The 15,566-nt window shown below is 52.5% G+C and overlaps 1 protein-coding gene across 1 annotated transcript in view; it reads left to right on the forward strand.

The window, feature by feature from the left end:
• Positions 1 to 15,566, forward strand: part of MYO15B (myosin XVB) — an 80,477-nt gene that overhangs the window by 24,186 nt on the left and 40,725 nt on the right. Inside the window, exons 16-26 of the mRNA XM_067547779.1 lie at positions 277 to 402; positions 697 to 774; positions 1,536 to 1,684; positions 1,969 to 2,014; positions 2,526 to 2,650; positions 3,940 to 4,057; positions 4,673 to 4,848; positions 5,938 to 6,031; positions 11,795 to 11,852; positions 13,922 to 14,052; positions 14,595 to 14,690. Of these exons, the coding sequence (XP_067403880.1) occupies positions 277 to 402; positions 697 to 774; positions 1,536 to 1,684; positions 1,969 to 2,014; positions 2,526 to 2,650; positions 3,940 to 4,057; positions 4,673 to 4,848; positions 5,938 to 6,031; positions 11,795 to 11,852; positions 13,922 to 14,052; positions 14,595 to 14,690 (1,197 nt within the window). The remainder of the gene's footprint in view (positions 1 to 276; positions 403 to 696; positions 775 to 1,535; positions 1,685 to 1,968; positions 2,015 to 2,525; positions 2,651 to 3,939; positions 4,058 to 4,672; positions 4,849 to 5,937; positions 6,032 to 11,794; positions 11,853 to 13,921; positions 14,053 to 14,594; positions 14,691 to 15,566) is intronic.

Consider the following 15,566-nt stretch of genomic DNA (forward strand, 5'->3'; position numbering starts at 1 on the left):
TTAGCATTTAAAAACAGAACTTCTACTTCTTAGCTAAAGGAGTAACTTGAATAGCTGGTAGACTCTTATCCTCTTGTATGAACTATCCACTAGCACTTGGGGAGAGGCGGGGAGTGTAACACACACTGAACGGTGGGTCACCCTGTTACAGGGGACGGTGTGTCTGGTTCCCTTTAAGCTACTAATATGTATGTAAAACCTTAACTCCAGCTTAACGATGGCTCTTCAATCTGAGAATGGGCTGCAACACTGAGCGTGTGTCTCTCTCCCGCACAGGCCACTGACCACACCTTCCTCCAGAAGTGCCATTACCACCATGGAAACAGCCCGTGGTACGGCAAGCCCAAGCTGCCTTCGCCAGTCTTCACCGTGCAGCACTATGCAGGTCCTGTCACCTACCAGGTAAGCTCCTGGGACCACGCTGGAGCAGTCTCTGAGCAGCTTGACCAGTGAGCCCTGGGTGCTAGAGACGGAGGCCACAAGTCATCAATATATTGGGAGTTTGGGGGGGTGCTTCTTAGGAAACGCTGTTGTGTTCTAAGTTACCCTGGGCCAATTCTGAGTCATTACAGGACATGTCAGAAGATCCGTTGAAGGGATCTTTTGCAGCATACTGGGCTGCATCTGTCAGTGACGGGGCTTTTGTGTCTGGCTTTGATTATCTAGACTCTGATCAGTCAGAGTTTGGCTTCACAGGTTCACAAGTTTCTGAATAAAAACCACGACTTGCTGCGCCCGGAGGTCCTTGAGATTTTCTCCCAGAGTCACCTCAAGGTACAGTATTCAGGGTTATGCTGTCTTGTCTCTGACACAGGTACCCTGCAGGAGCCTTTATTGCTTTCTTCAGGGAAGCCCAAAGACCTGGGTGGTGGGGAGGAGGGAGAGTTTGGGAATGTAAACTCCCCCCATCACCAAATTGGGGGAGGAGGGAGAGTTTAAATGGCCGTGTAAAGTAAGAAACTTTACACTGCCATTTGGCAAAGCTGGACTGAGCAATGGACTCATTGCTGACTTACCCTCTGAGTCCCCCAGCCAGAAGAACGGCAGTGCCCAGGGTGTACATCGGTAGTGAATTAACCAATTCTGTCCGTTGCCTCTTCCAGACTCTTAAATCCCTCTTTCTTGTCACTCCTTCCCTTCCCTTTCCAATATTTCTCCCCCCATCGCTTTTATTCCCCCCAGAGACAAATACTTGATTCTACTCACCCAGGTATGTGACTTTCAGAGTGGCATGGTGCCCGGTTTGGAGGCGTTTATACACACACGCAGGGCTAAGAAGCTCGGTTTGAGCAAGGGGAAACCACAATCCTTTCTTTAAATGCATCAGAGACAATGTACACACCTTGCCAACTCCATGGGCAGATGGGCGAGGTGGGAACATACACTTGTCACAAACAGTCCCAGCCCTGCTCTTGTGGGTGGGGGATGATGGGGATGGGTCCTTGTTCTTTGACCATAATAATTTCGGAAACAATTATTTCCTAGCACAAAGGGGAACGTTACTCACTGATCTCCCTTTTCCATCTTCTTTCCAGCTAGTGTCCCACATTTTCCAGCAGGCCAAGGAACATCACAGACAGCAGAGGGAGCTGGCCGTGAGAGGCAAAGGCCTGAACCATCATGCCCCTACGCTGGTGTCCAGATTCCAGCAGTCCCTTCAGGATCTTACAGCCAAACTGGGGAGGTGAGGGGCACCAGGACGGCGCTGTCTCCACTGCAAGCCGACTGCCCTGCTGGGAATCACCCCTGGCGTGACTGTGTTATTTTAGAGTCTGTAAAGGCTTGGTTTGAGGGGAGATTGGGAAGCTTGGGGGACTGGTAATGGGCTACAGAACCAGAAAAGGATTGGCCTTGACCGACAGAGTTGCTGTGGGGATTTGGGAGCTCCCTTGGCCCTAGAAATGGACTGGGGTTAAGTCAGGACACTTCTGGGATGTTAAGGCGTCCTCCCTTTCCTCTGCCTTGCAGGAGCCATACTTTCTTCATTCGCTGCATCGCACCCAATCCGAAAAAGGTAAGAAAATCCCATGCTTTGGATGGAGGAAGCAGCCACAGATTTTGGGGGAGGCCTCAGACAGGAGTCCACTTCCTTGCTCTGCAGTCTTCCCCAGGTGTTACCCACCCAGCCTGCTGCCATCTGGGCTGCACTCCCATTACTGGGATGCAGCATTTTGAGGGGTCTCCTCTGCCTGGCCTGTGCAGACCTTTTCTGGAACAGGATTTCAGTGACGACTACTGTGTCGTCCCAGCTACTGTCTGTGCCCACGTGGTCCCTCCTTCACATCTGTTGGGAAACTGCACCAATGGCTCAGGAAACCTGGCAGGCAGGATATGGGCTGCATGCCATCCACCCTTGAGCATGGCAAAGTGGCTTTATGATGATTCACAGAAGCTTGAGGGATAAACCTACAAGGAGTGTCCCTTCTTAATGGTCCCCTCTTTATCTGTCCATTCGCTCTTCCGTGTGTCTCCGTCCTCCTCCCCATCTACCCTGGCTTTCTTCTCCCCATGGTGTCATATCACAGCTGCCTGACGTTTTTGATGTGGAATATATCACTTGTCAGCTGAGGCATTCTGGGATACTGGAGGCCATCCACATCAGGAAGGAGGGATACCCCATCCGCATCCCATTCCAGCAGTTCTTAGTCAGGTACCTTGATTTACCTTCTCTTCCTTTTGGCTGGGATTTCTAGGCAGCTCACGAGGAATACAGTGCCAATGAAGCAAGCTATGGAGTGTGGCTATTTCTCTTGGGCCTACCTCCTTCAGGCTTGTTTGGCTCTCTCTCTCTCTCTCTCTTTGAGGTTTCTATGATGTGGTTTGACAAAGCCCGGGCTGGGATGATTGAGTTGGGTTTGGTCCTTGGTCCTGCTTTGAGCAGGGGGTTGGACTAGATACTTCCTGAGGTCCCTCCCAACCCTCATCTTCTATGATTCTATGATCTTAGGGCCCCTATTACCGTAGTATCATAGCACCTTACAGTCTTTAACATATTTATCCTCACAACATCCACGTGAGGTAGCGAACTGCTGATGTCTTTCCTTGTAAGAAAAATAAAAGAGAGAGATGTTGATATATAATGAAAATCAAAATATGTTCTCCCAAAATATCTCTGAAGTGTCTAGGTTTGGGAAAAGGAAACATCTGATGTCCACAAACAGAACTGGCACAGGGATTTGATAATAGGAGAATGGATTCTCTCACCATTAGGCCACGAGTTCAAATTTAGCTTTGGCCCTGGACCCTGCAAGCACATATACACACACAAATAACTTTCTGTACAGGAGGAATCCTGTGGCATATGGTCAGGGCTGTCCCTAGGGTGGAGCAGGGCCCGGACCATATCACACTGTGTGGGCCCCCTTAACACACTCTGTGGGCCCTTCCTGCTCACCCCCACTCCCTCCCCCATAGGCAGCAGTGGCGGCAGCGCCCCGTGGGGGGATGTCTGCAAGCCCTTCTCCCATTCCTCCCCCCCACAGTCGGTGGCAGCAGTGGCAGTGCCCCGCAGGAGGAGGGGTGTTTGTGGGCTCTTCCCTCTCTCCTCCTCCTCCGAGGGCCCGGCCGGCCTGGGACCCCCCAAAGCACGAGGCCCAGAGCAATCACCCCAATTTGCCGTACCCTAGGGACAGCTCTGCATACAGTGTGCAGAGGTGCTCACGTGAGTGTGCTGGCAGGACTGGGTCCATACTCATAGCAGCTGAAAGCCACTTCCACGGAATGGTTTTACGGTGGCCTGTGTGAAATGATCTCAGTTCAGTTTGTAATGAAATATCCCCATGACGTATGCTGCCAGCTGTACCCAACAGGCCTCAGGGAGATCATTTGTGCCTGGTTTTGCATAATGGCTGGAGTGCTGGGCTTGGTTCTCTGACTTGACCTTCCTGATGTCATCCAGGGCATGCTGGGCTTCCCCCTTGTTCTCCTCTTGTCTTTCAGGTATGGGGCCCTGACTGGCCAAGGGCAGAGCTATGCGCAGGAGAGGGAGGGATGCGCCGCGGTGCTCTCGCATATGGTGGGAGACTCCTCGGATCTCTATCAGATTGGAGTAACAAAGGTAGTGTCTAAGGAGAGCCTTGTCTTGATCCCAGAGCCCTGCCCAGCCATCCCCTCGGTACCGATGTTAAGTAGGGCACTCAGCTCCCACACACGAGCAGATGAGTGGGAGAATTGATCACCTGCCTGGGCCGTCTCTGTTGCTTTACCTCTATTTTATTTTTTTTTTAGCTGGAGGATGTTAGTGCCTGTGAAAGGGAAAGACTGAGAACCCCGGCTCCAGGCAGCCGCACCACAGGCACTGACTCCCTTGGCCAGCCGATGCATCTCAGTTTTGACCTGTGCCTCCACCCGCTCTCTGTGTGCACCTCTGTGCTAACCTACAGCATCCCCTGGTGTTCCACTGCCGGCCCCCCTGCACTTGGCACTCCCGAAGTACCTCAATCCTGAGCCAGAGCCCCCCGATCCATCCCTCCCTAAATATAGAGAGGGCCTTGGATTGAGACCAACGGGGCACCGTATCTAAGAACAATGGACTCATGTCAGTGGGTAGCCTGTGTTTTGATGGGCAGCAACAGCTCCATCAGTTTAGGGTGACATTAAGGGGTTGTGAACATCCATGTCCCTTATGGACTCTGCCTCTTCTTGGGGGTCAGCAGCTGTTTCCTCTGCCTAGGTCTTCCTGAAGGAGAAGGCCAAGCAGCTGTTGGAGAGACAACGGAACCAGAAGCAGAGCTGGGCCGTTGTCACCCTCCAGCGGAACCTCCGAGGCCTCATCAGCCGCAGGCAATTCCAGGTCTTCCGGCAGAAGGTCATGGTCCTCCAGGCTCATATCCGGGGGCATCAGGCAAGGTCAGAGGTCAAAGGCCACACCATCGCTCATATTCTATGGCCAGTTGTAAGCATAAGCACCTGCTGGGAGCCGTGCGCAGATTCAGTAACAGAGGATCCAGCCCTGGGTCTCCACCTGCGGTGGGATGGCAGGGACAGAACGTGCACTGCTAGTCCCGATTACCCACCTTGTTTGCTTGCCCCGCTTGACAAAGCGATTTACCAATGTGGCTGTAACTCACCGGGGTCTAACATGGCTTCAGAGTGCAATTATTGAGACAGTCCCGACAGCAGTTACCATGTTACAGTTTAGCCCCCTTGCTAGTTGGAAGCAGAGTTCCTTAAGCAAGTGTAACACACAGATGAGTGTATGTTACAGGTCCCCCTCAGCCCATATCTTCTCTGGATTGGCAGTTTCAGCATTGGCTATAGAGCCTTGACTCTTTATTTCAAGCGGTAGCAGCTCATGCTCTTAGCTTGAGAGGTTCCCAGTTCAGTTCCTGGTGTATTGACCATGAGGCAGGACTCCCATCATATTTGCCTATCAATGTACTTGGAAAATGATTTCAAATATGCCACTAAGTCCTGTGTGCACAAGGCCTTACACGCCCAGTATTGTATTTGTCCTTCCTTACACATAGGAACAGCCAAGGAGTGTGCTTTTTCCCTTGGGTACCCACACAGATCCGCATATCCGTAGGAGGGATCTTTCCTTCTGAGTCGTAACTAACCAGACTCCTGTTAAGCTGGGAAAACCCTCCTACCATGCATGCAGTGCTATTGATACAAAAGTGCCAGTACTGGTATAGACTGGGAAACTGACACAAACTATGCAGCTATAAGCGCAGTTTTACTGGTATATCTGTATCCACACTAGGGCTTATGCTGGTATAGTTCTATTGATTAAAAAAAATATTACACCCCCCCAACAGGCACAGCTGTAACTGTTTAGAGTAGGCCAGGCTAACCAGAAAGGCCAAATAAAATTCAGCCTGTCTTTTTCTGGTGTTGCTGAACTTGTGCCTTGCTTTTATTTGGCCTGTGTTTAGTCCACAGCCTGGCCTGCTTTGCTGAATTTCCCTTTCTCTGCTGCCCCCACTCTGCTCTCAGGAAGCGCTACAGGAGGCTGAAGATGATGCTGGTGCAGTTTGGGATGGTCGTTTTGATCTCCAGGCTCTTGGCGCAGACACGGAAGCGCTCCCAGGTAATACCATTTATGGGAACAGACGGCGCATGCGGCAGCGCTGCAGAGACCATTCATGCCCAAAGATATGTAGACATAGTTTTTGGATGTGTGTTTAGGATGGGGGCAGGGCGATCGCTATAAAAAGTTTCTTGGATTTAGTCAGTGGCAGAACAGGCCTAACCTGCAGCAGATGCAGACATAGGGAGAGCTGAGTGGCAGTCCTATCTCACTATAATACAACCAGCAGGGTGGAAAGGAGCCTGAAACCCAGGCTGGATGCACCCCGCTCGTGGGCAAGGTGGGAGATGTGACTTGAGCAAGGTTTTGTCCCACAGGCACTTGAGAGGTTGCCCCTACACTGAGAGCAAAGCTGGCACCGTTGTTAGGGATGGTAAGAGTTTAATAACAGGAGATTCCACAGTGTCTAGTGATGAAGGCCAAAATCGGAGGAGATTTCTCACATTTTTTCTTTTCAAGACCTGGCCAGCAGAGGCCTGTTGGTTTTGGTGCATGGAGCTCCCCTGCCTGTCACATGCTCAGTGTTGACTGAGGCCTTGTCTACACTAGCATTTATGCCGGCAAAACTTTTGTTGCTCAGGGATGTGAAAAAACACACCCCTGAGCGACATAAGTTTTGTGGGCATAAATGCTTGTGTAGCTGTGTTATGCTCTCCCGTTGACACAATAAAACCACGTAAACGAGTGGTAGTAGCTGTGTCGGCGGGAGACATGGTGTTGTATGCACAAGCGCTTATGCCGGCAAAACTTCTGTGGGTTTGTTTTTTGTTTTTTTTCCACACCCTGAATGACAAAAGTTTTGCTGGTACAAGTGCAAATGTAGACAAGGCCTGAGATTGCCTGATCACAAGAGCTGACGCAGAAAATAGCTCACTGTGTTGAAGTGAGGGTGAACTGTGGCTCTCAGGAGACCGAGGTCACTTCAGCTAATTGAAAACAAAAATAAACATGTCTTCTGACTGCTTTTAGCCAGAGTTTGCAAGTAGCAGGGTGGCTTTAAACAACCGTTGTCAATTCTAAGGGTCACCTAGGGTGACCAAATAGCAAGTGTGAAAAATCAGGAATGGGGGTGGGGAGGTTGTAGGCGCCTATATAAGAAAAAACCCCGATATTGAAACTGTCCCTATAAAATTGGGACATCTGGTCACCCTAGGGTCACCCACTGCTGGTGGGTGAAGGAGTGAGTGCTGGTGCCATGTCTAACCACCACATACAAGAAAGGAATCTCAGCTGGGGAAGTGTTTATGGAGTTGGGGACAATGACTCTGCCCATCTCCCATCATGTTCGTGGAATCCAGCCCAGGTCTGATCACATACTCGCAGGACAGGGATTGATTTATAGGTTAAAAGTCAGAAGAGACCATTATGATAGTCTAGTGTGACCCTTGCATAACCCAGTCTGTAGAATTCCAGCGAGGAATTCCTGCATCCAGCCCATCTCTTGTGTCCGAGCTGGAACATTTCTTTTAGAGAGACCCCCCCCAGTCTTGATATAAAAGCTCCAAATGGTGGAGAGAGTCCCAGAGACTGACGTTCTCTCTCCACAGACTGGATTCAGCATCGCCAGAGACAGAGCAAGTGTAACGCACGAGTCACTGTGTTTGCATCCTCCTCTGGGCCTGATGCACAGGGGGCGAGAGTCTCGGAGAGCTCCCAACTACACAGCTTTTAGCTCAAGCTGTAGCGACTTTTGTGCTTTTTTAGCTCAGAGGTCACCAGATCCATCCCTGGAGGCAGCCAAAATGGCAACCACGTCACACAAGCTTCCCACCCACTGCCCCTTCCAGCGTGTTCCTACCCTGACCCCTGAGAGCTAATCCATGAGCCATTTAAATCCTTGGCCTATCTGCCAACAGCTGGGCTACTTGGTGCCATCCATCGTGGCCGTGGATTTGTGCTGTGGACACGCATCTACAGAGACACGAGACCGTCAAACTCATTTCACACAAGCTGCCGAAGAGCTATGGGACAGCTTCAAAGTTAGGCACAGGAGAGACTCATGTAGCCGCCCCCTTGGCCACTGAAAATCTCTGCCGTGTAAGGCATGGCCAAGATGCCCTGCGAGACACTGGTGGCTCTGCAGGGCAGCCAGAGCAGAGCCTGTGTTCTCAGCTCTGCTCCAATCCCTCGCCAGAGTAACCACAGCAAAGCTTCTCAGGCCCTCCCCTCGCTGTGTGCTTTCTAAGGCTCTGCTCCCTCCCCGCGTGACGACAATAAAAGGTCTCAAAGTTCACCTGCTGGAACCGCATTTTCCCTCCTCCTTCCCCTGTGGCTCTGCCCTGGGAGGACTTTAGCACAGTCTGCCCTTTTCCTCAGCCCAGCCCTAGTAGTTTCCCATCTAGCCACACACGTCCTCTGCGGACAGGCAGGAGAGAGAGGGAGTGAGATACCCAGACACCCGCACTCCCTCGGACCAGGAGGTAGGTGAGTAGCTTTGGGTGGGACGTGGTAGAACATCCCTGCCTGCAGAGCTGAACGGGAGCACGGCTCCCCAACTCTGGGTACCTCCCCGGGCTGGATTCAGGTTTTCCAGCTGCGGAGAGAGAGAAGGAGGTGGATTGTGTTTCTGGTCACCGTGTGCTTTGTGGGGCGCTGTCACTTGTGTCCTGGGAGGCAGTGAATGCTGGGCTATCTCGAGAGCAGGCTGTGTGGCAGAGGCTCCATTCTGGTCATGTTCAGCCTGGGAACCAGGGGCCTTCGACCCATGGTGGGTGCTGAAGGTGATGGCAAAGCCTTGGCCCCCTAATGTCCATAGATCCTAAGAAGATGCTGTGTTCACCGTCTCATTTTAACGCGCTAGCGGCTGGAATGGCATGCCAGCTACAGCACATCCCAAGGAACTAGCTGGAAGTACCCGGTAATCCAGGGCATTTGCCCCTCCGAGATGCCTGGCACAGCCCAGGAAGTGCTCTCATACCACGTCTTTTCCTTCTGTCAGCAGAGGTGTGAGGATCGCTGGCAGAGAGAGGAGTCACTGGCCAAAGGTGACGAAGAGAGTGGTAGCTGCCCAGGAATGGTATGTCGATAAGCTCCAGTGTATCAGCTATAAGGCCTGGCCTTGTTTATCAAAACAAAGCAGCCAGCTAGTGTTTCCAGCCGTGTGACAGTTAGAGATAAGGGAGTGAGTTCCCACTTCCCAGGCTTGATCCGGCAAGTCTGCAACCCTGCCAATGTTTGCAGCAAGACAGTGTTTTGTATCACTGAGCCAGCTGGCAGAGGAGCCCTCTCCTCCCAACCAAGGGAGCCGAAGGGCTGCAATTCCGTGGGATACCGTGCGTCGATGGGGAGCAATATAGGCACCTACGTGCCTGGGGCTCAGCATTAGAAACATGCCTAACGATTTTGGATTCCCAGTAGAAATTAATGGGACTTGGGCGTCCATGTGCTCTAGGGCAGTGGTTGCCCACCTTTTTGGCTCACGCGCTAGAGATTTTTACAACCCTGAAGGGCCACCAGTCTCCGCCAGCAGGCCCCCACCTCCCTGCAGCCAGATGGAAGGAGTTCAGCGAGGAGGCTGCCTCCTCGTGGATCTTCCCTCCCCCTGACTGCAGCAAAGAAACCGCACACGTCCTATAGCGCCGTGCGCTCCACCTGGGTCCCTAGGCAGTGGCTCCCTTCTGCAGCTAGGGGGCCAGAAGATCACTGCTCCCCTTCCTCTGGCTCCAGCAGGGACCCCAGCACCTAGGGACCTAGGCAGAGCGCTTTGCCGTGCTCCCTGCTACAGCCAGGGGGAGGGGAGCGGTGATCTCTCATCCCCTTGGCTGCAGCAAGGAGCCTGCACCAGTCTAGTCACCCCACGGAAACGCGCTCTGCCTGGGTCCTTAGGCAGTAGCTCCCTTCTGCAGCCAGGGGGAGAGGAGCCGTGGGCCACTTTGAAAGCCCCCGCGGGCCACTTTTGGCCCCTGGGCCACAGGTTGGGAACCACTGCTCTAGAGACTGGAAATTTCACCCGAACGCCCTTTTCTCTGCTGTTCTGGGTGACCTGCAAAATCAAGGCCATCTATCCCAGCCACTTGCCATTAGTAGATCCCATGGGATTTTTCCTTGGAGTTAGGGATCTTAGCTCCAGGTCAGGGGCCAAAGCCCACGTTGGGTAATTCCACCTGCAGTTTTGGAGGGGGGTATGGGATCATCATCGTCTCTTGCAGTGAAGCATGCTGTTGCTTTGTGCTGTTATACATCTGTATTCCACCCCAGAGGTGGCTACATTGATCATTGCTGAATCATTCCTGTGTGTGTGTGTGTGTGTGTGTGTGTTGGGTAGAGGGGTATGTCTATAGAGTAAGAGAAATCAGGGTGCATCAAGAGCTTTGGGGTAAAATACATTTTATAATTGTAAGATATTAGCAGCAGTAATACCTGTAAAGGGCGTGTTGTCTGGTTATCAGGCCTGATCTCTATGTTCACATCTGGACTGATGTGTAATGTAGCTAGTCCTTTGTGAGGCAGCTCACCTTTCAGGAGCAGCCTCTAGGTGTCTTCCTCTGCAGTGCCAAAATTCCAGCGGTGCTCCTGCATTTCGGGGGTGAGGGGACAACTTTCTGCTGCCCCGAGGGAGTTAATGCTTAGAGAATAGCTGGGATATGTCCCAATATATATTAGTGGCTTCTATCAATTCTGTGGTGGATTATGCAGGATTGAACAGAAACATCAGCCTGTCACCTGCACAACAGCAGTGAAGACAGGCCAAGGGTGGAACTGGGCAAATGATTCACGCTGAACAATTTTTAGGGACAAGTTTGGCCTGCTTTTCTGTCCTTGGATCATCCATGTTTGTGGCTGGGCCTCTTAACTCCTACTGAATGAGAGAGAGTTGTGCATGCTCAGCAACTCCCACTGGATGCTCAGCCTCCTGCACTGTCCGGGGCAGGAAGCCCACTCTGTGCTGCTGCAAAACAAGCAAAGGGCAATTTTGTATGGCCTGGTGCCAGTTCCCCTCCTCAAGGTCTGGCGCCAGCCTGGGATTTGCTTTGTTATATTAAGACTGAGGACTGTGGAAAGCATGGCTCTTTCACTTTATGCAAATACTACCTTCAGTTTCAGTTTGTGTGTCTACCCACTCTCCTGATTTTCCTTTCGGGTTCTGGGTGGGGACATGCTCAAAGCAGAGTCACGCTCGGTTTTTGAGCTCTTTGTGCTTCAACCCAGACCGGCTTGAAACTGAGGTCAGGTTGTCTTGGGTTGTGGATGGCAGTGAAACATTTGATATAGCTACGGAGGCCTTGTCTGCACTAGAAAGTTGTACCTTTTTACCAGTCTAGTTGAAGAAGTATAACCCCTAGTGTGGACACAGTTCTACTGGAATAAAGATGCCTATAGCTATTCCCTTATGGAAAGGGGAATAAACAATAGCAGTATAACAACGCCATGAGTTGTACCGGTGTAACTATTTCAGTAAATCCTGGGAAAAGTAACACAAAACTTACTGCATTTTGATCTTTTCCCCAGTAGTGCTTGACTTTCACCAGGAATAAACCTCTCTCCTGCTTTGCCGTCCTTTCTCCAGTGTGCTTTTAATTGCGACTCTTATTGATTCCTTGTGTTTTATAACATTCTAGAAGAGACACACACACATTGCTCTCATTGGTTCAAATATTCAAGTCCTGGCTCCAGCCATGCTGTCATTAATGTCACTGGCAGCATTGCCTGAAGTCTGAGTAAAAACACCTGAGGGTTTGACACCGTTTTTTGCCTGCAAATTAATTTATTTTTCTTTGGCTACTGCTACCCCGATTGCTGACTCTTTGCTCCCTCTCTCCTCAGGATGTGGGCCTGCTGGAGATCCCCGCAGAACTTGCAGCACTCCTGCACTCTGCCAAAGGTAAGAAAAACCCTCCATCCCGATCACGCCTTTCTAACTCACGCTGTTTGCTTTCATAGCTTTGCATGTGTGTGTGTCAGGCACGCTCTCTCGCCTATATCGTATCTGTTCTCTTGGTGTTGGAAATGTAAACATGATAACGCCAGGTGGACATGCATAAGGGCCTCCTTCAAGATACAGGGATAGAGAGGCAGCATTGTCCAGTGGGTGCAGCGCTGGACTGGAGACATGGGTTTTTATCCCCAGCTCTGCCACTGACCTACTCTTTAAATGTGGGCAAGTCATTTCCCTTCTCTGTGCCTCTTTCCCCTCGTGTGGCTCATATATTTAGATTGGAAGTTCTGTGGGGCAGTTGCTGTCTCTTGTTGTGTGTTTGTACAGCACCTAGCACGATGGGGGCCCCTATTTCAGTTGGCCCTCCAAATTAATTAATTAATCAGAGCAAGATACCTGTTAACAAGTAGATGGGGCTGGATTCCCCATGCACTTTGCTCAGGGAGGCATCCCCCAGGAGATGTGTGTCGAGTTGCTCGGGTTGGGAATTTTTTTGCCCTCACCATCGGAAAATGCTGATTCGTCAAGACCAAAACTTTTGGGGGGCGGGGGGGATATTTGTTTCAACAAAACTTTCCTCAGGAATGTTTCCTCTGGTCAGAGAGAGAGGGGCAGACAGAGGCATCCCAAGAACAGCCTGATTCACAGCAGGGGATTGAATCTGGGTTTCCCTCATCCTGGCTGAGTGCCCTGAACACCAGGCTATAGGCTATGGTCTCTCTCTCTCCACTTCCTTTCCCTGCCCCCCCGTTTTCTCATGAACATTTTTGAAAGGTTATTGACTTCATCCCAGTGCAGAACGAGAGAGTTTTGAAACCTTGAAAGCTTTCCTGGGACAGGAAAAGCTTTTGCTACCCCTTGAGCACCCAGAGGGTTGAACTGGCAGGGAGGAGGTGGCAGTCGGGGAGGCGCTGGCTTGGGAAGTGGAGGGAGGGGAGGCGGGAGGGAAGGAAAGGCGCGTGGCTGGAGTGCTGGAGAGGCATGCAGAAGCTTTGGGAAGTCTCTTGCATCCTGAGAGGTGTTTGTTATCCTATCGCCTCTGATAAATCCCTTATCCTCGGCCTCACTCCTGGTGACCTCTGGTTTATTTATCGACTGGGGCACTGCCATCAGTCTCTGCCTGAGCCCAGTGCTCTATTATTTGTGCACCGTGTGAAGGAACAGAAACCCTTTCAGAGCCCTGGCCTGGGGCGTTCCCTACAGGCTGCTTCAGGGATGTTTCAGGGCGTTGGAGGTTTGGTCCACGCCCTTCACTGAACTAATCCCGGATGCCTTGTTTTCGTGACCCCTTTCTGCTCTACTAACTGCCCCTTTTTAGAAGAGCCTTGAGTCCATTCTCTGAGGAGGCCCATCCTCATGCTCCCACCCCTGCTGGAGGAAAGGCAGCGTGAAGGCGAACGGAGAAGCCACTCACGCTGCGCCGCACAGGTCTGAGTGCAGAAGTCAAAGCACTTATCCATTGCCCTTCCCTCCCTGGTGACAGCATCCCCCTGCTCTGTTGCTGCCCCCCAGGACACGGGCATTAGCAGTGAGCTTGGGGAGCAGCTGACCCCTGGGGAGTGGACAGGAGAGCAGCATCAGTCAAACTCTCCAAAGGGGAAAGAAAACGGCAGCAAACTGCTGGGTAACAAGGCACTTGGCAGATACGCTTGGAGGCCGGGTGGGCGGAGCAGCTGTGTGTGGGCAGGGGTCTGTGGGGATGGGGAGATGGTGGTGGTGTGGGTGTCTCAGGTGGGGATGGTGCAGATGTCGGGGGGAGGAAAGCTGGGGGGAGCAGACGTCTCTAGGGAAGGTAGATTTTTGTGGGTGTCTGATTGGTGCGGTGAGGGGGATGATGGAGACGGTGGTGGTGTGGGTGTCTCAGGGAGGGGGTTGGTGTGGGTGGCGTGCAGACTGGGGGATGGTGCGGGTGTCTCTGGTGGGCAGGGTGTGTTGGTCACTGTGGTTGTGTGGCGCCGTGTCTAGGTGGGCCTGTGCCCGAGTGCCAGGCTGGGTCCATGCTCTCTCTCTTGCAGGTCAGCACCATGCCCAGACCAATCAGATCACTGAGGTTTCACCGCCAGAGGTCAAGGCCAGGTGCGATCTCTCCCTCCCACCGGACACCAATAACTCTCCCTTCTCCACCTTCATCAGGTCTCATTTCCAGGTAGGAAGCTGCCGATGCCAGAAGCACAGGCACCCTTCCATTCTCTGCCGCCCCTTCTCCTGCATCCTCGCTGCGTGTGACCCCCCTTCCCTGCTCTCTTCAGTGTGTCTCCTCCTCTCCCCGCCGCTGCCAGGCTGCCCCAGTTCCAGAGCGTTCTGCCTCTCCCCCACTCTCTTACTTTCTTTCTGTGTCTGGACACTTTCCTGGTTGGATCTGGGCTCCTTAATCTCCTCATTTCTCCGCTCCGGTGTGTGTCTGAATGTTGGGGGCTGTGTCTGCTCTCCGTGCTGTGTGTCCCCGTGGACTGTGTCTATGGCCCTGGGTTGTCAGGTGCCCAGAGGTTCAATAGGGACTGCCTAGGAGTCTGATAAAGGACAGCCCTGCAGCAAGCCGTGTGCGCCTCATCCTTGCTTGCCTGGCACAGCTGGGCGAATGCAGAGTCCCGCTTCAGACTCCGGCTCTCTCCTAGGGCCTGTAGCAGGAGGGCACGCTCCAGCCGTTGGCAATGCCAGCCATGAACTCCGTCCTTTTTCACCTCCTAGGAGCCCGACTTCCCTGCCCTTGGACAGCCCCTGCAGCAGCCGTTAACCCGCTTGCAGGGCGAGGACAAGCAGAGCGCGCTGGAGATCAACAAACTGGTGAGTGTGGAGCGGGGCAAGGGCAGCTGTTCATTTCAGAGCCAACCTACGATATCAGGCAATCCCAAACCAACCACTGAGCACTGGCCTTTGTAGGGGGGCATTAGTGAAATACGAAACCAGGTTATCCAGGCACTCTGCTCTTCTCAAAGTTTTCTGTCTCCAGCAGGGGAGGGTTTTGCTGGGGTTCACAGGACCATGAGCACAGTGATACCTCCAGAAGGGAAGTCACGTCGTCTAGAGGTTACAGCAAAAGAACTGAGAGCCAGGGGGACCCTGGATGCAGATGCCACCAAGTGTGTAGACCAAGTCACTGAATTGCTGACCTCTCTGAGCCTCATTCAGACAAGCTTGGAAACGGGAGCGGGAGGGCAGGACCGGCCGCAGGGCTCAGCATCTGAGCTGAGCGTTCCCGGGGCAGTAAATCGGCTAAGGACACGTTCTCACTGCGGAGTTAACACTGGCAATGAGCCCCCCGGGTGGGAGCAGCCGTGCTGCAAAACCGCACGCGAGTTGCTGCGTTCTCACTGGTGCTGCGCTTACCAGTGTACATCGCTAGGGCTTCTGGGGGCGCAGCCCATGGCTCTTAGCACTGCACCAAGCTGAGCCACTCTTTGATTCTTTCCCAGTGAATTGTGGAAGAACATCTCTGTCCTTCTGACCACACGGGGAATTGCGGGAAGGCAGTAGATGGCTGTCAACACTCTAGTGGTTTAGCCTGCATCCACACAGCAAAGGGGGCAGGTTTACCAGCTTGAGTGAAAGCATTTTAGCCTACATCCCCAGCTGGGCCAGCTAGCCTGGGCTGAGTGAAGGTTTTGTGTGTGAAGGGGAGGGGATTGGGGCAGCACCCGGTGCAGAGAAGGGACGATGTTA

This window comes from Emydura macquarii, unplaced genomic scaffold (genome assembly GCF_026122565.2).
Source record: "Emydura macquarii macquarii isolate MOO-44397 ecotype Brisbane River unplaced genomic scaffold, CSIRO-AGI_Emac_v2 contig_1230, whole genome shotgun sequence".
Classification (NCBI taxonomy): Eukaryota; Metazoa; Chordata; order Testudines; family Chelidae; genus Emydura; species Emydura macquarii.